At 37.7% G+C, this 26,783-nt stretch overlaps 1 protein-coding gene and 1 non-coding gene across 4 annotated transcripts in view; both read right to left on the reverse strand.

The window, feature by feature from the left end:
- Positions 1-3,663: 3,663 nt before the first annotated feature.
- ZNF420 (zinc finger protein 420) overlaps positions 3,664-26,783 on the reverse strand; it is a 38,903-nt gene continuing 15,783 nt past the window's right edge. For 2 of the 3 annotated variants that reach the window (XM_004458802.4, XM_023588864.2), the window contains one exon: positions 3,664-6,733. In XM_004458802.4, coding sequence (XP_004458859.1) covers positions 4,803-6,656 — 1,854 coding nt within the window. In that variant the 5' untranslated portion in view covers positions 6,657-6,733 and the 3' untranslated portion in view covers positions 3,664-4,802. Of the gene's footprint in view, positions 6,734-8,955; positions 8,985-26,783 lie in introns of those variants that run through there. The other variant, XM_058279330.2, reaches the window with a different exon arrangement.
- LOC111764220 (U6 spliceosomal RNA) lies at positions 8,779-8,885 on the reverse strand. The gene has a single exon (XR_002796887.1). It is a non-coding gene; the product is annotated as a U6 spliceosomal RNA (small nuclear RNA).

Consider the following 26,783-nt stretch of genomic DNA (forward strand, 5'->3'; position numbering starts at 1 on the left):
ATTATAGTCAGAGAATGTACTCCTTATGATTTCAACTCTTCTACATTTGTTGAGGTTTGTTTTGTGATCCAGCAAATAGTCCATATTAGTGAATATTCTTGTGTACGTAAAAGAATTATTTTGCTGTTAGTGGGTAGAGTATTCTATAAATAATATATTTAATTATAGATCTAAGACTAAAACAAATGTAAAACAATGTCATTAGGAGCAAACTTACATTTATGTCTGATGTACCAGTGTAAGTTTTCTCCAGGGGATATATTTATGATAAATGGATAGATCTGTATGGTGGATCATAAAGATTGTACATCTTAAAATTAGTAGGTAGTGCCTGTTTTTCCACAAGTTATGATTTCCCTCTCAATAGATGAGAATTCCCTTCTCCAAATCCTCACCAGTCCTTGATAATTATCAACTTTATTTTTGTCAGTAGACAGTAATGCGATTGTATCTTAAATAGTTGTGAGTTGCATTTTCCTGATTATTGAGAATGAGCAACTTTTCATATGTTCATTGGAAATTTCTCTTCTGTGAAATGCCTGCTTTTGCATTTCTTCTATTTTTTGATGAGCTTTCTTGAGTTTATCTGACTCAAAGGAGTTTATATTTTCAAGATCTTCATCCACTGTTACGCCTGTTATCAATTTATTGCCCCAAAGCTCCAAATTTAGCCTTCAATATTTGCTCTGTCATAATGGACTGAACTCTTTTAAGTATTTTCTCCTTGGGTGTGGTGAGAATGATGTTAAGCTTTTCAAAGTGGTAGAACATTATGGGTTCTGGTGTGTGGTACTTTGTTTTTTCTTGCTTTTCCTACAGGGCTTAACTTCGTGGGTGTGTAAGAACATCCAGTGGTACTGCACCCCAGGCATGTACGTAGAGTGGGTAGTCCCTCAGTTTCTATTACTGCCCCAGCCAAGGCCAACAGTCTGCCTTGTGATATGAATTGTAGTTCTTAGACCCACAGTGGCCACTGACTCCCCATGGGTTCCCACCCAACTACTGTGACTCATCTATGCTGCAGAAGTTCCTTTCCTGCCAACTCTCCCAATGCAGACACTAGTGTTCTCCAGGCTTTGTTTCTGCAGCTCACCCTCCCTACCAGTCACATCTTAACCCTGTACAAAAGGTTTGTTTCTCGCTTGCCCAGACAACCCACCTAAATTCTTCACCATCCAGTAGGTTGTAACTACACCCTTCCTGAGGTCTGAACTCCAGACTTGGAGAATGCCCCTTCTAATCCTTCTTTTGGAATTCTCACTCAGTCCTAGGTTATTCCTTATAGAGTTTTCTTTCCTCTTATACCCTTTTACCATAATTTAATATTTATAATTTCTATTTTGATCTGGAACTATAAATAAATTACATCTCTTAATAGTATCATTAAATATTTACATTAACTGTAATTACCACTGTTAGGATTTATATACTTTACTGGAAGTTACTTTTTAAGCAAATGAGGGGGAAATTGCATATATCATTTCTTTTTTTTTTTTTTTAAGATTTATTTTTATTTATTTATTTCCCCTCCCCTCCCCCGGTTGTCTGTTTTCTGTGTCTTTTTGCTGCGTCTTGTTTCTTGCTTCTTTGTCCGCTTCTGTTGTCGGCAGCGGCACGGAAAGTGTGGGCGGCGCCATTCCTGGGCAGGCTGCTCCCTCCTTCGCGCTGGGCGGCTCTCCTTATGGGTGCACTCCTTGCGCGTGGGGCTCCCCTACGCGGGGGACACCCTGCGTGGCGCGGCACTCCTTGCGCGCATCAGCACTGCGCATGGGCCAGCTCCACACGGGTCAAGGAGGCCCGGGGCTTGAACCGCGGGCCTCCCATGTGGTAGACGGACGCCCTAACCACTGGGCCAAAGTCCGTATCCCTGCATATATCATTTCTGATAATATTTCATTTAGTCATGGAGCCACACCTGACAAAGGCAAATGGGATGTTTTGTGCCTAACTGTGTAGTCAGGTATCCAGAAAGAAAATGAGAATTTTGGCATTTTTCTAAAACTATGGTACATCAATTAAATATATAGCTATAATAATAATATACAGTTACAAAAAGAATGAGAAAATGCTTCATGTATGAGAGGCTCTTTGGGACAAAATGTGCTTTCCAAAAATGGATGGCCTCCAAAATATATCCCATCCCAAATGCTTTTCTAACAACCAGACCCTCCTCCCATCAAGGTGTGACTGCCTATACCAAAAGAGAATGGCAGAAGTGAGGATATGTGACTTCCAAGAATAGGCATGGAAATACCTTTAAGGCAGATTGTATTTTACAAAGATGGCCACCACAATATGTCACAGTCCACAAGCTCTTAAAATTTGACATCTTCCACTGAGATGTGAATGACATGTACTTCCACCTTTTTCTTTCGGGAAACTCAATCTTAGGACCCAGACACCATTCTGAGAGGAAGCTAAGAAGCCACAGAGAGACACCACAACTAGGTATTCTGGCTGACAGCCCTATCTGAGGCCTAGCTAACATCCAGATTCAGTGTGAGCAAGGGAACTTTTAGATGATTCCATCCTCCAACCACCGAGTGACCACTAACTTCCAAGTCATCCCATTTGATGCTGCATGGATCAGAAATGAGCTGTACCTGCCAAGTCTGTCCAAATTTTAGATTTGTGATCTAAATAAGTGATCATTGTGTTTTAAGACTGCTTGATGGTGTTATCCAAGCAAAAGAAACTGGAAAAATCACCAACATATGTAAGCGAAAAAGCAATCCAAACAATATTTTATAGAATATAACATACATGTTTAAAAAGCAAATGGAAAAAGACTACATTCCAAGTATGCTAAGTATATAGATATGCAAATAATGATGCAAACATGTTTTTGGAAATATTACATATATGGGTCAATTTCCTAATGGACTTGTGTGGAGAAGTGTATTAGAATCACAGGTTGATTCAGGATAGAATTGGGTCTTGTTGGCAGTGTATTTCCCTAATGAACTCAATAGGCTCAATAGGCTTACAACTATCTGCTTTTTAATTATAAGGCCAAAGATTTTGTCTAAATAGTTTTTAGGTCTGGTGAGTCATTCTGTTTACTGGCCCTTTTGCTCATTGCCTTTTCTAGTTTTTAAATGTTCCCAGGCAATCGTATTATATATATCCCTAGCCCATTAAATATCTCATTCCACTTTAATGATTATTTCATATCTCCTCTCTTAAACTCCAAACCTTTCATATTCCCTGCATTTCTCAGCTGATGACTTTGCTTACCAAGGATAGTGCCTGGGATGCGGCAAACTCAATAAATATGACTAACTTGATGAGGCTTGAGTAGGGCTAGCAGACTCACTGCCTTTGCATGGATGGGCAATGTTCTCATTTCCTGGTCAAGCTGCTACTTTACCTCACCACAAATGTCTTCAGTTAAGAACAGAGAACCAGTATGGCCTTTTCAATCCTACAAGGTTCAAAATTTATGAAGCTTAACCAGGATTGCACACTTGCAGGCAGAGAACATCCCTTATAAAGCGATTTTGGCCAATCTCTATTAGCAGCCTAGCTAACTCTACATTGAATTAATTTTTCTCAGATCCTCATTCCCACATCAGAGGTTTTTTTTCCAACTGCACCCCTTCCAGGTACAAAATTGTATATCCTTAAGAATTTTAATGTCAATAACTGAGAACTACAACAGCATCAACAAATAAAAGTTTATTTTAATTTTATACAAAGACATACAGGAAGCAGGTAGACCAGAGTTGCAGACTACTGTTTTTCTGCTCCACCATACTTAATACCCAGCTACCATTCTCAAAGTCTCCACAAGACTGCTGGAACTTCAACTTAGAGGTCAACATTGTAGATGGGGAAAAAAAAAGAAAAGAGGTAAAAAGGGATTCCCAAATGTCCTACCCATACAATTACCACTAGCATCTTATTGACCTGCAAGGGAGGCTGAGACAGTTTTTTGGCCCAGAACTCAATTACTTAAAAAGGGAAAATGGATTTTGGGTAGGGAAAAAGCAGTTTCTGATGCAAGATCTCATTGTTTTTCATTTCAAAATAGTCTGCAAAATCAATGTAATTCAAAAGCTATCCATTCAAGTTTTTTAAAATTTCCTAGTGGAAAGATTTATTTTGGCTATTTTTTCATTTCAAAATAATGTTCTTGAATTGTGGTCAGAGTTGATAGAAATGAATTTTTGGACTTTGTTACAAATTACTTCAGAACTCTCCCAAATTCTCTAGCAGCTATGCTCAACAATCTACTAATTAAATCCACAGGGGTTCTTCCTATATGAATTACAGCATACAGTCTTCCCCCAAATAATCTGTGATACATGTTAATGAAAGATTTTTCAATATTCATTATACTGAGTGTCCTCTGGTCATGCAAATTTTCTCTAAAATAACAATGGTAATGATAATGCTATGTCAAGGCACTGTTCTAAGGCTTTACACGTAATAACTCATTTAATACTTCCAGGAAACTTGTAAGGAAAGTATTCAGGATTATATTACAAATGATTAAACCAAAGCAGAGGTTGATTATCATGATAAATGTTATAAAGGAAATAAACCGGTGGAGCCAAGATGATACTGTATAACATATATGCTATGGCTAAAGACTTATTATAATTTGCTAAAGCTTAATATGTTTTCAATAAGGATAGAAGGGCTTTCTAAGTGGATTAAATTAACATTACTTCCCCCTCATATAAATTCTATGATGCTGAGCTTTATGAGGCAAAGGTACTCCCATATTTACATTTGTAATAATTCTTTAAAGGTAATGGATGGTCAAAGAAGGCCCTCTATGTTAACCAGTCAGATACTCATATATAAACTTGTGAACTATGACTAAAGTCCATTCCACATTCCTTAAATTCAAAAGATTTCTCACTGATATGAATTCTCTGATGTTGCGTTAGTTGTGAGCCACGAGTAAAGGCCTTCCCACATTCCTTACAATGATATGGTTTTTCACCAGTGTGAATTCTCTGATGTCGAGAAAGATGTGAGCTTTGAGTAAAGGCCTTTCTACATTCTTTGCATTCATAGGGCTTCTCACCAGTATGGATTCTCTGATGTAGAGTAAGTTGAGAGCCATGACTAAAGGCCTTTCCACATTCCTTGCATTCATAGGGTTTTTCTCCAGTGTGAATTCGCTGATGTTGAGTTAGCTGTGAACCACGAATAAAGGCCTTCCCACATTCCTTACACTGATAAGGTTTCTCACCAGTATGAATTCTCTGATGTTGAATAAGCAGTAGGCCACGAGCAAAGGCCTTCCCACACTCATTGCATACATATGGTTTCTCACCTGTATGAAGTCTCTGATGTTGGGAGAGGTGGGAACTCTGAGTAAAGGCCATTCTACATTCTTTACATTCATAGGGTTTCTCACCAGTATGAATTCTCTGATGCTGAGTAAGCTGTGAACCACGAATAAAAGACTTCCCACATTCCTTACATTCATAGGGTTTCTCACCAGTATGAATTCTCTCATGTTGGGTAAGTTCTGAGCCACGACTAAAGGTCTTCCCACATTCTTTACATTCATATGGCTTCTCACCAGTATGAATTTTCTGATGTCGAGTAAGGAGTGAGCCACGATTGAAGGCCTTTCCACATTCCTTACATTGATAGGGTTTCTCACCAGTATGAATTCTCTGGTGTTGTGTAAGTTGTGAGCCATGACTAAAGGTTTTTCCACACTCCTTACATTCATAAGGCTTCTCATTGGTATGAATTCTCTGGTGTTGAGTAAGTTGTGAGCCACGGATAAAAGCCTTCCCACATTCTTCACATTTATATGGTTTTTCACCAGTATGAATCCTCTGATGTTGCATAAGTAAAGAGCCCCGAATAAATGCCTTTCCACATTCCATACATTCATATGGTTTTTCCCCATTATGAATTTTCTGGTGCTGAGAAAGCTGTGAGCCACAAATAAAAGCTTTCCCACATTCCTTACATTCATAGGGTTTCTCACCAGTATGAATTCTTTTATGTAGAATAAGTTGTGAGAGCTGAGTAAAGACCTTTCTACATTCTTTACATTCATAGAGTTTTTCACCAGTATGGAGTCTCTGGTGCAGAGTAAGTTGTGAGTTCTGAGTAAAGGCCTTCCCACATTCTTTACATTCATAAGGTTTTTCACCAGTGTGAACTTTTTGATGTCGGGTAAGTTGTGAACTACGAATAAAGGCTTTCCCACATTCTTCACATTTATATGGTTTTTCACCAGTATGGATTCTATGATGTAAAATAAGTTGTGAGCTTTGAGTAAAGGCTTTGCCACATTCCTTGCATGCATAGGGTTTCTCACCAGTATGAAGTCTCTGATGAAGACTGAGCTGTGAATCACGACTAAAGGCCTTCCCACATTGCTTACATTCATAGGGTTTTTCACCAGTATGAATACTCTGATGTTGAGTAAGGTGTGAGGCTCGTCTGAAGGCCTTCCCACATTCCTTGCATTTATAAGCTTTCTCAATAGACTGACATCTTGGGTGTTGAGAAAAGTAAGTATGCTGGTTGAAAATGGACATTTTTTCATGTGTGATCATCCCTTCCCTGAAATATTCCTCCTGGTTTTCTTTTTTCCTCTCCAATTTCCTTTTGACTTCCAAATAATCTCTAGAACTGAACTTCTTAAGATCACAGCTTTCAAGCCTGTCAGTCATTTACCATAAGGATAATTCTGTTTCATAACTCTCCTTTCTTAAAGGTGAGTCCTTTCTTAAAGTTCTTGAAGGCAAGTCTGAAAAATAAAAGCAAACATTTTTGTTACTGATGTAGGAGAAACAGAATTTCTACAGTAGAAAAGAGAATAAAAGAAAAATAATACTCATAAGAAATAAAAAGGCTGACATCAATGTTTTCCAAATTGTTTACTAAGAGCTATAGTAATACTACAACACCCACCCTGTTTTCTCTTCTATTTTAGATTTTAGATAGAAAAGATTCTAGTCTTTTCTATTTTTCCTCTCTTACACACACATGCAAGTATGTGTGCACAAAGATGGTTAACATGTTTTTACCTAGAGTTTGAAAAAAATATTAAGTTAGAATGATCTCATATATTAATATGTAAGAAGGGCATGGGAGGGAAGCGGCTGTGGCTCAATCAGTTGGACTCTTGTCTACCATATGGGAGGCCCTAGGTTCATGTCCTGGGGCCTCCTTGTGAAGGCAGGCTTGTCCACATGCTGCAGAGCCACCTGGCCCGCAAGCGCCATGGAGTACTGCCCAGCCCACAGATGCCACAGAATGCCATCCGGCCCTCAAGCACCACAGAGAGCTGACTCAAGCAAGGTGACGCAATAAAAAAGGGAGACAAGCAAAAACACAGAAGAGCACACAGTGAATGGACAGAGAGAGCAGAGAGCAAGCAAGCCACAAGGGGGGGAAAAATAAATATAGACACAGAAGAATGCACAGCAAATGGACACAGAGAGCAGAGAGCACACAAAAAGCCACAAGGGGGGGTGTATATATATATGTGTGTGTGTGTGTATAAGGGCATGGGAAAGAGCTGAGAATAATGAAACTGATCTGAGAAGGGAAGAGATAAAACTTTTAAGGTCAGTGATTTTGGTGGAGATCAAAATCACCTGGGGAGCTTATTAAAATTAAAGATTCCCAGATTCCCCCCTCTCCCCACCAGACTAAATGGATCTTGTCCAATGAATCAGGAAGAGAACATGGAGATCTCCAGTTTTAGTACTTTCTACCAACTGATTCTAATTCAGGTTAAGATAGAGATTTGCTATTTCTGTTAAAAGCTTTTTACTAGCTTTCAAATTACACTTAAAATCCAAACTCCTTTCCATGACGTTGACAAAGCCCTCCATGGTCTTTCTGATGCCTGCTTATGTATCTGATTTTCCACATAAGCCATTTTTGGCATTGCTTATTATTTGACAAATATTCTAGCTTCCTTTCAGTTCTGAGAAAGCCACAAGGTTTTTCCCAACTTTAAACTAGCCAGAAACATCTCTTTGGACTGCTCTGTATGAGACTTTTTGCAAACTGGCTCTTTCTCATTGGTTAGATCTCAATGTAAAAGTCAGTTCCTGAACCTGAAACATCCACATTCTGGTAGCAGACAATTTGGTTAGTTGGTTATCTATCTATCTAATCAATCTATCTATCATTCATCTATCTATCTATCTATCTATCTATCTATCTATCTATCTATCTATCTATCTATCTATCTATCTATCATCTATCTATCATCTATCTATCATCTATCTATATCTATCTATCTATCTATCTATCTATCTATCTATCTATCTATCTATCTATCTATCTATCTATCTATCTATCTATCTATCTATCTATCTATCATCTATTTCCCCTTCCCCGCCCCACCCCGGTTGTCTATTCTCTGTGTCTACTGCATCATTTTCTTTTTGATATGTCATCTTGTTGTGTCAGTTCTCCGTGTGTGCGGCACCATTCTTGGGCAGGCTGCACTTCCTTTCGCGATGGATGGCTCTCCTTACGGGGTGCACTCCTTGTGTGTAGGGCTCCCCTACGCGGGGACACCCCTGCGTGGCAGGGCACTCCTTGCATACATCAACACTGCGCGTGGGCCAGCTCTGCACAGGTCAAGGAGGCCCGGGGTTTGAACTGTAAACCTCCCATGTGGTAGACGGACACCCTAACCACTGGGCCAAGTCCGCGTCCCTATTTATTTTTTCATTTTTGTCTTTAATTATTTTTTTAATGTTATATTCAAAAAATGAGGTCCCCATATGCCCCTCACCCCTTTCACCCCACTCCTTCCCCCATAACAACAACAAAAATATGGAATGCTTCACGAATTTGCGTGTCATCCTTGCACAGGGGCCATGCTAATCTTCTCTGTATTGTTCCAATTTTAGTATATGTGCTGCTGAAGCGAGCACCAACTAGGTAATTTAGACCAACCTTCCTAATGAGAACAATAGCACAAATTGAACAAAATATAAAAAGTACCTGACTGAAGGCATAAAGAATTGGTGGACCTAGAGCAAAAAAAATATGAAAACTTAGAACAATGAACACAGCATTTGGGGTCACTTTCCCCCTCAGGGATATCTTCTGATGCTAGAAAAGGCAAATAAAAGGTAGAGAAACAAAGCAGTGTTTCTGACAGTTTTATAGGCCTTGGCAACAAGAACTGGAGAACAGGATACACCATAAACTCTATAGGATGGGCTGGGAATCCTCAGAGCTACAGCAAGGAATAACGGTGCCCAACAGTTGACCAGCCTAGGCAGAGTCTGAAGCTCATCTTTAAATCACCTCAAACCCAGAAATCTGGATTAAGGTGATTGCCATAAGCATACTTAAATATTCATTGGAGATGTATAGCATCTTCAAAGGCTTCAAGTCACTTTTGTACTTTTCAAATAATATATAATTAAATATAACCAGAGTAAATGAAGGTACAAAACTAACTAAAAAACAGGACAGAAAAGACAAGAGAAATAGACCCCATGTCTCTAACACCAAATAAATGATACTGCTTACATACTAGCCATGACTATCTTCTTAAGCTCTCCCTACTTTTGTCAACTAAGATACTAAGATGCTTTTATCTGTCTTTATTTCAGTCTGTTTTTTTCCTTCATGCTCTCACACTTTCCCTTCCTATCCCTTCTATCCAAGGTCAAATCTATTTGTTCATTCTGGAAGGAAAGTTTTATCAATTCCCAAGCACTGCTACAGGTATAAGATAAAATGAAAGGCCTCAGAGGTATTGGGGATGTTGAGAGAAAAACTTAACTATTTTTAATATAGGAGAAGGAGTCTGGAATTGCAAAGTACCAGGGATTATGTTTTGGATATAGGCTTATTTGATGGAAAAAACATAACTGATGGCAATATAGATCAAGAATGCAGATAAAAAAACAGAACACAAAAAGTCTCATACACTGTTGCTGGGAATGAAAAAATAGTATAACCACTATACTACTTTTAGTATAGTTTCTTATAAAATTAAACCTACACCTAGCATATGACCCAGCAATTGTATTTACACTTATGTTCAGACAAAACCTGTACTCGAAAGGCTATAACAGCTTTTACTCATAATTACCCCACACAGGAACAAACCAGGTGCCCTTCATTGGGTGAATGAATCACCAAACTCTGGTACATCCATACAATAGAATACTAGGCAACAATAGAAAGGAATGAACTACTGATTCATACAACAACTTTGACAAATCTTAAATTTATCTTGCTAAGTAAAAAAATGCTAGAACCAAAAGGTTACATAATTTGATTCCATTTATATGACATTCTGGAAGACACAAAACTTAGAGTTTGAAAATAGACCAGTAGTTTCAATTAGTAGATGGTGGTGTGAAGGGTTGACAACAAAGGGCTGCATGAGGACACCTGAGGGGTAATAGAACTGTTGAGTAATATGACTGTGGCAGTAGGTATACTTGAGATATAAATGGTGCTCAAGATTTCCTGAAAACACCAAGGAAGCTGGATAAAATGAGTCAATCTTAAAAGAAAGTAAAGAATACCCAGAGGGACTAAAATAAGTGTTAACCAGGAGCTAGAGAGGTAACCATGCTTTGAAGACACAGTTACGGTGGGACCTTTCATGTTGAACTGACTAAATATGTGCATCTTAATGGTCTGACAAAATCCAGGAGACAAGACCTTGGGTTCACAAAAGGTCAGGGATTTAGAAGTGAACCTCTTTACAAAATTGGAACCATCTAGGGCCAACAGTTCAGGAGAAGGAAAACAAAAATCCATCTAACTTGAAATGAAAATGATAAACATTTCAGCCTTGGCCATTTTAAGGAATTTTAATTTTCTCTGAGATAAGGAGCCATTGAGGGGCTGTGAGAAGCATGGCAAGATCTTTTATTTTTAAAATGAGTCATTCTGATTGTTTAAAAAAACCACAACAAAAAGATTACTGGAAATTGCAAATTCAGAGAAAGAGAAAGTAGATTACTGGAGATGGGAAGAGGAGGGAAGGGGGGATGTTTAGGGAAAAAACACAGATTATTAGGAAGGAAAGTATAGAAGCAAGTTGGATAGAAGTTAGATAACTATAGCAATAACTCATATGGTTCACACCAGATGATTGTGGAGGGAGAAGTGATGGAAGTGAGATGTCATTGGATTCTGGACATATTTTAAAGGTATACAGAAAAGGATTTGCTGATGGATTGGGCATGTAATATGAGAAAGGTGAGACAAGGATGGACTCCACGTGTTTTGCCTGACCACCTAGAAGAATGCAAGTGTCATGTAAAAAGAAAACTGGTAGAGGCAGGTTTCAAGAGAATATCAAGAGGTTGGGTTTCAACATTTTTATATCCTAGTGATGATATATACCGAGTAGACCAGTATGTATACAAGTATGGGATTTAGGGAAGATACATGAATTAGAGATATAAATTTGGAAGTCATCACCAAAAATATGACATAAACTTTATGAGAGTTGATGAGATTAACAATGCAGTGTCTTTGGATAGAGAAGGGAAGGGAAGGGAAGGGAAGAAAATGTAAGTTTGAGGATTAAGCCCTATAGCACTTGAATATTTAGAGGTAGAGTAGGTAAGAAGAAGCCAGAAAAGAAAATAAGGAAGGATTCAAGGTTGGAGGAAAATTAAGAATGTGTGGAATCCCAGAGGCAAGTGAAGACAATGTTTTAAGGAAGAATAGCCTACTGTGTCATTCTGGAAGATAAGATAAATGGTGACTTTAAATTTAACAAAGGCGGGGAAACGGACTTGGCCCAGTGGTTAGGGCGTCTGTCTACCACATGGGAGGTCCACGGTTCAAACCCCGGGCCTCCTTGACCCGTGTGGAGCTGGCCCACGCATAGTGCTGATGTGTGCAAGGAGTGCCCTGCCACTCAGGAGTGTCCCTTGCATAGGGGAGCCCCACGCGCAAGGAGTGCACCCCATAAGGAGAGCTGCCCAGTGCAAAACAAAGTGCAGTCTGCCCAGGAATGGTGCCACACACACAGAGAGCTGACACAACAAGATGATGCAACAAACAGAAACACAGATTCCCGTGCTGCTGACAATAACAGAAGCGAACAAAGAAGACGCAGCAAATAGACACAAAGAACACACAATTGGGGTGGGGGGAGGGGAGAGAAATAAATCTTTAAAAAAAAAGATTAGGGCTTTGAATTGATCCACATCATTAGGGCATTCAGGGTTGAGTCCCATCTCCTTGATGGGTATATAAACGGACATTCACTCAAGAAGAACACAGAAATAGATATGTGAGAAGAGAGCTCCATAGACATGGAAGAGGAACGTGTGGTCCTGGGGAGAGAGATAAACCATTTGCCTGACAGTATACAGCTGACCTCATGAAGAGAGCAAAGGCGCTGAGCCTGGAAAGAAATGAACCCTCCAGCCTAGAGGTGAGATCAGAAGAAGCCAGGCCCACAGAGCCTTAAGAGAGGAAAACTGAATCCTTGCAGACACTGCCCACCATCTTGTGTCAATACGTGGCGAAAGACTTTGGGTGAGAAAGTACCTCTTATGGTACCTTAAGTTGGACTCTTTAGGACCTTGTCACTGCAAGCTTTTTTTTTTTTTTTTAAAAGATTTATTTTTTTTTAAAAATTTATTTAATTCCCCTCCCCTCCCCCGGTTGTCTGTTTTCTGTGTCTTTTTGCTGCGTCTTGTTTCTTTGTCTGCTTCTGTTGTCGTCAGCGGCACGGAAGTGTGGGCGGCGCCATTCCTCGGCAGGCTGCTCCCTCCTTCACGCTGGGCGGCTCTCCTTATGGATGCACTCCTTGCGCGTGGGGCTCCCCTACACGGGGGACACCCCTGTGTGGCACGGCACTCCTTGTGCGCATCAGCACTGCGCATGGGCCAGCTCCACACAGGTCAAGGAGGCCCGGGGCTTGAACCGCGGGCCTCCCATGTGGTAGACGGACGCCCTAACCACTGGGCCAAAGTCCGTTTCCCTCACTGCAAGCTTTTTACAAATAAAAACTCTTTATAAAAAACAAAAGATTTCTGGTACTTTCCATCAGTACCACTTGGACTAATATACTTGTTTATAATTTCCTCAGTACTTTATTAATTTTATTGATATTATATGTGAATAGGAATTTTTTTCTATGACATTTTCTAAATGGTTAAGATGAAATGTAAGTATACATGTATGTAAAGTATTGATTTGTATAAGTTGGTAATTATAAAATAAAAATAATGTCCATTTTGGGAGGATAAAAGAAAACAGAACCAGATATCCATATCAATAATGTCTTAGGAGAGAATCAAATATAAAGCAGTCTAAGATTCTTACATTGCTCTGGGGTAAGGTACATATTATCTTTAAACTTTATTAGGTCCATATATGTTATGTGACAAAAACAGAATAATGATAATGATTAAAGGATCTAAAATGGGAAGAAATACCCCACAAATATTTAAACTCATGAGTAATTAAAGAAATGTTACTCCATTTTCTTAATCTATAGATTGATGAAGATATTTCTAAGTGATAATATACAATGTTGGTAAAAGCATAATAAAGTAGTACAGTCATACATAGGTGGTAGACTCCTGATTTTGCGACAATGAAATATATATTGGACATAGAGATGTCAATCTCTCATCTCTCTATAGAAAGTCAACTGACTGCCACTACACTTACCAATTTATTTCATGGTAGCACTACTTTGTATCTGTGTTTTTCAAATTGTTGGCCATGAAATACTTGAAGAGCCATATAGTTCTTTTTTTTAAAATAAATTTTATTGATACTTTTTAATAAAGCATACTATTTATCCAAAACGTACAATCAATGGTATTTGGTATAATCACATAGTTATGCATTCATTACTTCAAACATTAAAGCATTTTCATTATTTCAGTAATAATAATAAACAAAAAACAGACCAACAAATAAGGAAATTCCTTACCTTTGAATCTGTTTCCCCTGCTGTACATAGCTGCTATTTCTGGCTATTCTTGCACAATTACTTATTTGCTTATTAAGCAGTTTTACTGAGATATATTCACATACCATATGATCTATCCGAAGTATATAATCAATGGCTTTTGTTAGCTGTTAGAAAGTTCTTTATTGTAAAATTGTAAAATAAATAGAAAAAGATCGAAAGGAATTACAAATTTTAGAAGAGAGTGCAAGGTCAAGTTAGACTTAATATAATAATAAAAAGTAAACAGCACAGCAACAAACATTTGTAAATATAAATAATAATTCAAATATAATGGAAATTAACTATAACATAATTATAATTTTTATATTACAACTCTATTGTACAAAATAATCTCTAAGAATGAAATAAATTATTGGTTTGGTTATTTAATTTCCATTCAGGCCATAATTCTTTCTAGATAATCAAATTCCTATTTGGTGATTCTTCACATCTTATTGAAATGAATTACAGCAGATAATTTGTCAACTCATAAAATTTTATGAGGAAGAAAAACTCAAAATCTTGAACAGTAGTCATGCCTAATCATTTTTGAACTTGATAGATTATTTTTAAAAGTATGAATAAGAAAGGGTTAAAGAAAAATGAAGTATCCAAAAATATACCTCTTCTCCAGTCCTCTTCAATGAAAAGTATTGCTTTTTTATGAAGAAAATTATAGAGTACTGATCAGAGGAGCAATTTGCCAGTTGTACTGAGTAATTATTGTTCATATACTGTAATATTGTTATTTTACATTTATCTGGTCTACTCCAGCTCTTTTTGGTTACTATTTGCATGGAATACCTTGTTCCAATCTTTCACTTTTAACCTGGTTTTGTTCCTAGGTCTAAAGAGGGTTTCTTGTAGACAACATATAGACAGCTCATACTTTTTAATCCATTCTATTAGTCTATGTCTTTTGATTGGGGAGTTCAATCCATTAACATTCAGTATTATCACTATAAAGGCATTACTTACTTCATCCGTTTTGTCCTTTGGTTTTCTGTTGTCATACCATTCTTTTGTCTTCTTATCCTTCAGTTTACTCTTCCTACTAATCTTAATGTCTAAACTCCAAATATCTCGCCCTTGTTTTTTCCTTTAAGGCTGCAGCACCCCCTTTAGTATCTCCTGTAAACCTGGTCTTTTGATAACATATTCTATCAGTTTTTGTCTGTGAAGACTTTGAACTCACCCTCATTTTTGAAGGATGGCTTTGCTGGATACAGAATTCTTGGCTGTTAGTTTTTCTCTTTAGTACCTTAAATACATCATGCCACTTTCTTCTCTCCTCTGTGGTTTCTGATGAGAGGTTGGCACTTAATTGTATCAAGTTTCCCTTGTAGGGAAACGGACTTTGGCCCAGTGGTTAGGGCGTCCGTCTACCACATGGGAGGTCCGCGGTTCAAGCCCCGGGCCTCCTTGACCCATGTGGAGCTGGCCCATGTGCAGTGCTGATGCGCGCAAGGAGTGCCTTGCTACGCAAGGGTGTCCCCCGCGTAGGGGAGCCCCACGCGCAAGGAGTGCACCCATAAGGAGAGCCGCCCAGCGCGAAGGAGGGAGCAGCCTGCCGACGAATGGCGCCGCCCACACTTCCCGTGCCGCTGATGACAAGAGAAGCGGACAGAGAAACAAGACGCAGCAAAAAGACACAGAAAACAGACAACCGGGGGAGGGGAGGGGAATTAAATAAATTAAAAAAAAAAAAAGTTTCCCTTGTAATGATGCTTTGCCTTTTTCTTGCTGCTTTCAGAATCTTCTCTTTATCTCTGATACATTTGTCATTCAGAATAGTAGGTGTCTTGGGGTAGGTCTATTCAGATTTATTCTGTTTGCAGTAAGTTGTCCTTCTTGGATATTGATATTTATGTCCTTCACAGGGTTGGGAAGTTTTCAGTCATTATTTCCTCAAATATTCTTTCTGTCCCTTTTCCATTCTCTTCTCCTTTTTGGACACCAATAATGTGAATGTTTGTGAATTTCACACTGTCATTCAATTCCCTGAGACCCTGTTCTATTTTTTTCATTCTCTTTTCTTTCTGTTCTCTTGTCTTTTCCAGTTCAGATGTTGTCTTCAAAATCACTAATTCTGTATTCAAGCAATTCAAATCTGCTCTTATGTGCCTCTAATGTATTTTTTGGTGTCATCCAGCATGTCTTTAATTCCCATAAGGTCTGCTGCTTTTCTTTGCAGGCTTTCAAATAGTTCTTTTGCTTTCCCAGTGTCTTAATATCCTTATTTCTTTAGTTATATTTTCTACAAATTCTTCGAAGTGATTCAGGAGGGTTGTATGGCTATCCCTGATTGTCTTAAATCCTGTATCTCTTCAGGATATTTGGTTTGTTCTTTTGGTTGGGCCATCTCTTTCTGTTTCCTAGGTTGGCTTGTAATTTTTTGCTGATGCCTAGGCATCTGAATATGTTGGTGAATTTAGTCTGATGGCCAACCTCTCTCCTTTGCCCATTGCCTTCTTCACAGCTCTTCTTTGATATCAGCTCAACTCACTCTCAGTCCACAAAACTGCCCAGCCGAAGTCCTCATAATCGGGCCAGAGACTCAACAGTCAGGCACAGACCTTCTCCCAGCGGTTGGACACAGACAGTGCAGTTTTTGCCCATGCAACCTCCAGTCTGGTCAGCAGATGGTGCCAGTCAGTGCACCCTTCCAAGGAGGTGTTTCAGTCTTGACTCTCTTGTGTTCCTTTGGTAAACCTCCAGATGGGGATATTCAAAGCAGGCTCTGCTGGCCAAATTCACTGAAGAAAAGCACCCTGACCTCACCTTCCTTTTCCCATGAAACAGCTGACAGGGAGAAAAATGTCTGTTCCCCTCTCAGTTACAATAAGCAAGGCATTCCACCCCAGCTCAATATCATGGAAAGGGGGAGAGTACCCCTGGCAACCCTCAGGGGCCTGGCAACCCTCACCCGTCATCTTGGCTTCCTTGTCCCTCTGTCTCCTACCATTCCAGGAGCTATGCAACACTACCCCAGTCCACTGTCCCCTGGACAGCTTCTGACTCCCTCTCCACTGTTTTTGTGAGAGCATTCAGCTCTGCCTGTTAGTCCATCACTATCTTTCAAAGGGCATATAGTTTACTATAATACTTCTGCAAAGCAGTATGCAACCCAAATATTTTATGTTGGCTGAATAAATACAGTGTTGCAATATAATATGTACAATTTTTTGAGCACCACTACAATGAATAAAACCTGCAAAATTGCATTTGCATTAAAAAGAAGTGCACGATAAAAAGTTAAGTATAACCATTAAAAGTATAAAATAATGTATGTCTTCCAAACCAAAAAAGGGAGAAAATGATGTTTAAAAACCCAACTGAGGAGCGAATATAGCTCAAGCAGTTAAGTGCCTGCTTCCTACATATGAGGAGCTGGGTTCGATCCCCAGTACCTCCTAAAAACAAAAAGTAATAAACAAATGAAGAAACTAATTCAGGAAAGCCTATGTAGCTCAGTGGCTGAGTGCCAGCTTCCCATATATAAGGTCCCAGTTCAATCACTGGCCCCAGTAACTCAAAAACAAAAAACAAAACAGAAACAAAAGAAAACAAAACAAAACAACCCAACTGCATCTATTCCAAATAAGAAAAGATATTAAAAAGGGAAACAGATTACCAAATGCAATGGATATGTCAAGATGATGGGAGAGAGTGTTGCTGTGGGGGGAGTGGTGGGGTGGGGACAGTGGGGTTGAATGGGACCTCATATTTTTTGAATGTAATATTTTTAAAAAATAAATAAAAAATTAAAAAAATTAAAAAATAAAATAAAAAGACAAAAATATGATTTGACATAAGAAAACCAAAGAATAAAATGGTTGAAGTAAGAAAAAAAAAAAAGGGAAATAGAAAATAAAAGAGTAAACAAAAAGCATAAAAGAGAAATAAATCTAAATATATTGGCAATAACCATCAAATGGAGTGAGTCTACAAATTTAAAAAATTGATTCTCATCTATTGCAGTGGGTTACCAAGTATCTCTGAGTATTTGAATAGTGAAGATTAAAAATATTGCCTTTCAAAGACCAATAAAGATGGATGGTCCAACAATGAGTCCTTGATTCTGATGGCTCCAATTATAAGCCTGTGTGCCTGAAATATGAACTAGGCCTATAGCTGTGGGGTGCCTAAGAGTTACCTCCTGAGGGCCTCCATGTTGCTCAAATGTGGCCACTCTCTAAGCCAAATCAACATGTAGATGCATTACCTTTCCCCCAGCATGGGACATGACTCCTGGGGATGAGCCTCCCTGGCACCGAGGGATTACTACCAAGCACCAGCTGATAATGTAACTACAAAAAGACCATGAATAAAGAGGTCAAATCAGACCAGCAGAATATCTCAGTCTACATGTAATATCAGGTGTTAAAAAAATTGTTTTTTGACTTTCGATTAAAAAAGGGGGAAATGGAAAGGACGGGTGAGTTTATACGGCTAAGAGTCTCCAAAAAAGAGTTGGGAGGTCATCAGGGGGTGATGCTTATGCATGCCTCAGCAGGGTACCAGAGACAGCCAAGGTAGATGGAAACCCAGGTGCTGGTTCTCCTGAGGGCTGCAGCAACCCACAGGTTCTATGGTCAAGGCAGATGGCTCTGGAGTTCAGGGCCATGTCAGTTGGCCCTACTTTGGAGTTTGTGTTCCTGAGTGTGATGGAGTTGGACTCAGATATAACCTTTCTACACGTCTCTTCTGTTACTTTTACTAGACTTGTGGTTGGCGTTTGGGTTGGTGTATACTCAGGAGACCTGAATCTCTGAACTGTTCATGTGACGGCCAGGCCCTGGGTCTCAGCAGACTTGCAGCTCCTACCCTCTGGTTTCTTGGACTTACCCTAGCCAGCTGACAGGGAGGTGAAGACGGTCAACCACGACATGAAGGAGCCAAGAATGCCTACAGCTGCAAGCATGAGAATTGCACCCATCATCCATGTGGAATCTAAACCCACTCTTGATGTAGAGGAGGACTGGACATAGTCATCCCAGGTCCACAAGATGGAGGAATAGAATATGGATTAGAGTGGACTTACTGGTGTTCTGCTGGGGAACTATTATGATTAGTAAGTGAAGAAACTGTAGTAGTGATGTGGAGAGGGTGGCAACAGTGGCTGCTGATGGTGGGGAGAGGGAAGAAGAGATATGGTGTGGGAGCATTTTCAGGATTTGGAGTTGTCCTAGGTGGTGCTGCAGGGATGGATGCTGAACATTGTGTGTCCTGTCGTGGCCCACTGGGTGGACTGGGGGAGAGTGTGAACTACAACATGGACCACTGTTCATGTGCTGTAGCAGTTCTCCAGAATGTATTCACCGGGTGCAGTGGATGTGCCACAATAATGGAAGAGGTTGTTGATGTGGGAGGGGTGGCATGGGTGGGGTGGGGGGTATATGAGGACCTCATTTTTTTCTATGTAATATTTAAAAGAAAATAAAGAAGAGAAAAAAATATTGCCTTTGTCTCACCACAAAGATTGTGATTTAAATGGTCTGGGATGTGGCCTGGGCTTTGAAATTTTTAAAATGACCCCCTCCCCCAGCTATTTCTAAAGTGCCTACAAGTTTGGGAAGCATTCCCATATTGTTTTCCAAAGTAGTTATACCAGTGGCTATTGCCATAAGTAGGCTAGAGAGGATTAAAAGCAACAACGAATCAGCTTTACTGAGATGTAATTCATATACTTAAGGGTTCACTCATTTAAAATATACAATTCCATAATTTTCAGTATATTCAGAGTTGTACATCTTCAAAATCTAATTTTATAACATTTTTATCACCAGAAAAAACTCCATGCCAACAGCAGTCACTCCCCATTTCCCACTTCTCACTACCCAGACCAAGGCAACCATTAATGTATTTTCTGTCTTTAGATTTGCCTGTTCTGGATATTTCAAAATAGAATCATATAATACGTAGCTTTTGGTATTTGTTTTCCTTCACTCAGCATAATGAGATGAACTCAAGGTTCATTCATGTTTTAGCATATATCAGAACTTCACTCCTTTTTCTCTAAATATTCCTTTTTCTCTGAATATAATCCTTTTTCTCTGAATATAATATTCCATTGTAAGGATAAACCATATTTTATTTATCCATTCATTAGTCAGTGGATATTTACATTGTATCCACTTTTTGCCTATCTTGATTAATGTGGTATAGAGTTATCAACATTTTGCATTGTTAGACTTAATTTTCATCAACTTAAGGGATATAAAATAATTATATAAAGCTTCATTATTTTGAAACAATTTCCATAATAGTAGTAATAAAATAGCAATAATAATCAAATGAAACTTTGAATTGCATTTCCTGATTGCTATTGAGGTTGAGCACCTTTTTATGTTTATTGACTATTTATATTGTTTATAAATACCTTTTGCTCATTTGTCAATTGGATTTACTTTTTTATCAACCTGTAGAAACTTTTCATATATTCTGGATACTAATTGTTGGCTATATGAATTGTAAATATTTTTGCCTGACTTATGGCTTGATATTTAGGTTTCTTTATGGTGTCTTTGATAAAGGCAATAATTATTATGTAGTCAAATTTACCAATATTTCATCCTTAGTGTGTGGTTTTATTTATGAAATCTTTCCTTATAACAGTTGTAATGATAGTTTTGTATATAGTCTAAAAGTGCTGCTGTTAACATTTCAGTATTTTATGTATGATGTTAGGTAGAGAACAAAATCTTCTTTGATATCATTCATTATAGATAACCAATTGTCCTACAATCTTCTATTGGACACTCCTTCCTTTCCAAAATGATCATCTTTTAGAAAGTTTCCATAAATGTAGAGATCTGCTTCTGGACTCTTTCTTCCACTAATCAATATATTTATCCCTGCATCAAAGTATAATAGCTGTATACTATCTTTATGTCTCACGCAAGTCTTGCCCACTTTATTCCTTTTGGAGAAGTACTCTCTGGATCTTTGTTTTGTTGTTGTACTTGTTTGCTTTTGACTTCATTTCCTATTAATTGCTGAGGTACAGATATACACTTGATCTCTGCATATCGTTCTTATATTCAGGCTCTTGCTGTTTTTTATTAATTTTAATTTGCTTGTAGATTCTTTGGGATTTCCTACATAGTCAAACATCTGTGGAAAATGATTTTCTTTTTTTGCTTCATTCTGCTTCTTCAGTCATTCTTTTCCTTCAATCAATTTGCGCTTATTTCTCCTCCTTGTTGTGGTATGCTTACCTAACACTCCCATACAATGCTAAATATAATCAATGATAGTGGGTACTTTTGTCTTTTTACTGGCTCTAATAAGAATGTCTAACATTTTCACATTGAAAAAAAAAGTTTGTTCAAGATTTTTCGAGGATGTCTTTAAGAGAGTTCCCTTCTCTTCCTAGTTTATTAAAAACTTTTCTTTCAATAGTTATTATGTCATCAAATGTTTTCTCTATATCGATTGAAATGGTCACATGGTTTCTCTCTATTAAACTGTAAATGTGGTGAATTACTTAAAGCTTGTTAATTGTGTAGTTTTAATCTTTTATTGCTGTTACATTTTTCTCTGCCTATTCAATGAATAACTGAAAACAAATATGTCAAAATCTTCCATCAGATAGTATATTTGACTATTTCTACCTGTAACTGTCAATTTTTGCTATTTTGGGCTATGTTTTAGGTGTATATACATTAGGAATTTTGATATATTCCTATTTATCATTATGTAAGGTCCTACTATCTTTTATAACAATTTTTAATCTTAGAACGTATTTTAGTCAATATTAAATAGCTTTCTTTTGATAGGTTGCCCCACTGACATTTTATTTTCAAGTTGTCCATGATTTTATGTCTTAGGTTTATCTCTTTTAAAGAGCATGTAACAGGATTTTTTTTTCTTTAAACCCACCATCTAGTCTTTTAAAGAGCATGTAATAGGATTCTTTTCTTTGAACCCACCATCTAGTCTAGTAAGGGAGAAGAAGGGATTTAGACTATCTCTGCTTTACAACTGGGTTTTTTAACCCAATTTCTCTTGTGATTGATGATATATTTGGATTTTTGACTCCATTTTACTTTGTGTTATCTGTATTATCTTTTCTTTTTTTTTAGATTTATTTTTTATTTATTTCTCTCCCCTTTTCCACCCTACCCCCAGTTGTCTGCTCTCTGTGTCCATTCACTGTGTATTCTTCTGTGCCCACTTGTATTCTTGTCGGTGGCACCCGGAATCTGTTATTTAGTTTTGTTTTTTTGTTGTTGTAGTTGCCTTGTCTTGCTGCGTCAGCTCTCTGTGTGTGCGGCGCCATTCCGGGGCAGGCTGCAGTTTTTTCACGCTGGGCGGCCCTCCTTATGGGGAGCACTCCTTGCGTGTGAGGCTCCCCGATGCAGGGGACACCCCTGCTTGGCAGGGCACTGCTTGCACACATCAGCACTGTATGTGAGCCAGCTCATCACATGGGTCAGGAGGCCCTGGGTTTTAACCTTGGACCTCCCATGTGGTAGGGAGATGCCCTATCCATTGGGCCAAATCTGCTTTCCTGTATTATCTTTTCTATGCTTCCTTTCCTATCTTATCTTTTGTTCAATTAAATTGTTTGTGTTGCTTATTCTTATCCCAATCTTCCCCCTTCTACTGGTTTGGAAGTAACATACTCTTTGTATTTAATTGCCCTTGTAATTTTACCACTCATACTTAAACAGAGTTTTTAGTTTAATTAAAACCCTGACTCAATATATAAGCACCTTAGAACTCCTTTTGTTAATTAGGAGCTGTGACCAATATTTTAGTTTTCTATTAACTCCAACAATTATTCAATTATATTATACAGAAAATGTTGATTTATATTTACCTAATTTATCATTCTGTCTACACCCAGACTTTCATCTTAGAAGTTTTTTCCCTTTCCAAAATAATACCCTTTAAGAAGTCTTTCATGAAGGTCATTTGGTGATTAACATTCTCAGTTTTTATTTTGAAAATCAATTTGTCTTCATTCATAAAATAGTTTCCTGGGTACTCAATTGTGTTGCTCATAAGAAGTCTACTATGATTCTAATTGTTTTTCCTTTATAAAAGATCTGTCTTTTCTCTCTTTTTAGATATTTTTTTTCTTTTAAATTAAAGTACAATATACAAACAGAAAAAAACATATATATAAAAGTTGAATGAATTTTTTGCAAATGGAATATAGGCTAGATGCCCCCTCATGATCCCTTCTAGTTATTACCCACTAAAACATTTCCAAGGGTAACCATTATTCTGACTTCTAAATTAGTTTTGCATGTTTTGGTTCTTCAAATATATGAATCATACAGAAGGTATTCTTCTGTGACTAGCTCCTTTTGCTCAACATAAATGATTGTGAAATTAATCCATACAGTTGCATGCAATTGCAGGCAGTTATTTCCTCTCATTGCTGAACAGTATTTCATTATGTGAATATATCACGACATACTAATTCATTCTCCTGTTGAAGGGTATTTGGATAGTTTGCAATTTGTAGCTATTATGCACCATGCTGATATAAACAGCCTAATTAATGGTTTTTGGTGAATATATGGATACATTTGTGTTGGGTACATATATAGGAGTAGAATTACTGGGCTATAGAGTATGTATATGTAAGTACTATGCTGTGATTCTTTTTAGGACCTCTTTTAAGTGTTGGACAATTTCACTACATTGTATCTAAGTTTGTATTTCTTTTATTGATAGTTTTTGTAAATGCTTTTTCTTATTTCTGTGGAATAATGTCTTTTATCATGTCTGCAATTTCTTTAATCAAATGTCTAATCTCATCCATTCTCCCTACTTTCACCCTCAGGAACTGTGATCAGATGTATGCTAAGTCTTTGTATTTGACAATTTTGTTTCAATCTTTCTTTCATTCTTTCTGTTTTATTGCCTCTCTATCCTGAATTCCAGTTAATTTCTTCAGCTATATCTCCCATTTCCCTAGTTCTAATTACAAATGTGATGAATATGATGTTAAAACCTTCAAGTAAAATTTCAATGATTTTTTTTTCTAATGTGCTTTTTAAAAAGTTTATTGAAGTGAGGGTATATTACTCATACATAAACATACATAAACAATAAGTATATAATAATAGTTGTAAACTTATAAAACAAACATATACAACATCATACAGGACTCTTATAACTCACCCTACCACCAATAACTTGCATTGTTGTTAAACCTTTTAACTAATTATTAAAAAGCATTGTCAAAATATTACTACTAACCAAAGTATTTATCCCCAAACAATTCTATTATTATCTTTATGTCATTTATATATGAACATACATAAACAATTAAGTGTATAGTAAAAGTTGTGAACTTACAAAGCAAACATGCATAACATCATACAGGGGTCCCATACATCAACCCTCCACCAACACCATGCATTGCTGTGAGACATTTGTTACAAATTATGAAAGAATATTATCAAAATCTTGCTACTAAGCATAGTCCTTACATTTAGTGTGTTTTTCCCCCAATCCACCCTATTATTGTTTTTTAAATATATTTTTATGACAGAAGTTGTAAACTTATAAAATAATCATGCACATGTGCAGAATTCCCAAACAGCACCCCTCTATCAACACACCACACTGTGGTGGAACTTTTGCTACAGATAAGATAATATCATCTGATTGTTACCGTGTCCATAATGTACATTGGCTCACATTTTCCATATTGCCTCCTCATCAACACAGTACATCTTTTGCATAGATGGAAGAATATTATATTACTTCTAAGCACAGTCCATAGGTCACTCCAGCTGTATTTTTTTCCCATGCTTCTCCACATTAACAATACCCTGCAGTAGTGATGTACATTTGCTCCAGCTCACAAAGGACACTCTTGTATCTGTACCATCAACCACGATTCTCATCCACCTCTTGGTTTACTGTGCTATTCAGTTCCTAATTATTCTCAAGCATTCTGTCAATATGCATTTACATACCTAGACTACCATTTTCAGCCACATCCCCATTTATAAACTAGCTGTTATTCACTATGTATTACCATCCACTCTATACTTTTCCACAAAGTGAATTAAAACTTCTACATACATTAAACATTACAGTCTATCTCAGTCCTCCTCTTATCTACTTTAAGAATCCACCACCAAGTCTTGAAGATATTTTCAAGTCTTGAAGATATTTTCCTACAATTTCTTCTAGAAGTTTTATGGTTCTTGCTTTTAGGTTTTTGATCCTTTTTTTTTTAAAGATTTATTTTTTTATTTTTTAAATTTCTCTCCCCTACTCCCTCCCCATGTTGTCTGCTCTGTGTCCATTCATTGTTCTTCTGTGTCTGTTTGCATTCTTGTCAAAGACACCAGCAATCTGTGTCTCCTTTTTGTTGGGTCATCTTGCTGCATCAGTTCTCCGTGTGTGTGGTGCTCCTCTTGGGCAGGCTGTGCTTTCTTCATGCCAGGCAGCTCTCCTTGTGGGGGTGTGCTCCTTGCGCATGGGGTTCCCCTACATGGGGGACACCCCTGCATGGCATGGCACTCCTTGCGTACATCAGGACTGCTCGTGGGCCAGCTCACTACACAGATCAGAAGGCCCTGGTTTTGAACCTGGATCTCCCATGTGGTAGGAGGATGCTCTATCAGTTGAGCCAAATCCACTTCCCTTTGATTCATTCTGAGTTAATTTTTGGATAAGGTGTGATGAGGGTTTGCGTTTCTTTTTACGATGTTTCTGGCTATTCAGGGCCCCTTTCCCTTCAAAATAAATTTGATAACCGTGTTTTCAATTTTTTTTTTTTTTTTTGCTGGAGGAGTCTTTATTGGGATTGCATTGAATCTGTATATCAATTTGAGTAGAATTGACATCTTAATGATATTTAGTCTTCCAATCCACAAGCATGGAATATTCTTCCAGTTATTTAGGTCTTTTTTTAAATTTAACACTAAGTTGCAGTTTTCTGAATATAAGTGCTTTACATCATCAGTTAGGTATATTCCTAACTATTTGAGTTTTATCTGTCATATTTTATTTTCACCACACTCTTGGCATTTTTACTTATTTTTATTGATATAATCTTCATCTCTAGACTCTCTTCCAGACCTTTCTCTCTGTCTCTTCTTTTCAGGCTCTAGCACAGCCTTTAGAATTTCCTGAAAATCTGGTCTCTTGGTTAGAAATTCTCTCAGTTTCTGTTTATCTGTAAATATTCTAATCTTGCCCTCATTTTTGAAAGACAGTCTTGCTGGATATAAGATTCTTGGCTGGAAGTTTTTCTCTTGTAGTATCTTAAATCTATCACACCACTGTCTTCTTGCTTCCATGGTTTCTGAGGAGAAATGAGCATTTAATCCTATTGGGTATCCCTTATATGTTATGCATTGCTTTTCTCTTGCTGTTCTCAGAATTCTCTTTGTCTTTGGTATTTGACATTCTGATGATATGTGTCTTGGAGTTGGTCTATTTGGATTTTTTCGGGTGGGAGTATGTTGTGCTTCTTGGACAAGGATATCTATGTCCTTAAATAGGTTGGGAAATTTTCTACCATTATTTCTTCAAATATTCTTTCTGCCTCTTTTCCCTCCTCTTCTCCTTCTGGGACACCCATGACACATATATTTGCATGCCTTTTGCTATAATTTAGTTCCCTGAGATCTTGTTCAATTATTTCCATTCTTTTCTTCATATGTTCTTTTGTATGTTCACTTTCAGAGGCCATTTCTTCAAGCTCACCAACCCTTTCTTCTGCCTCCTCAAATCTGCTATTATATGATTCCAATGTTTTTAAAATTCCATTTATTGCACCTTTCATTCCCATAAAATCTATTTTTCTGTGTATGCTTTCAAATTCTTTGTGCTCATTCAGTCTCTTCTTAATATCCTTCATCTCTTTAGCCATCTCATTGAATTTATT

The sequence above is a fragment of the Dasypus novemcinctus genome, chromosome 18 (assembly GCF_030445035.2).
Source record: "Dasypus novemcinctus isolate mDasNov1 chromosome 18, mDasNov1.1.hap2, whole genome shotgun sequence".
NCBI classification, from domain to species: Eukaryota; Metazoa; Chordata; class Mammalia; order Cingulata; family Dasypodidae; genus Dasypus; species Dasypus novemcinctus.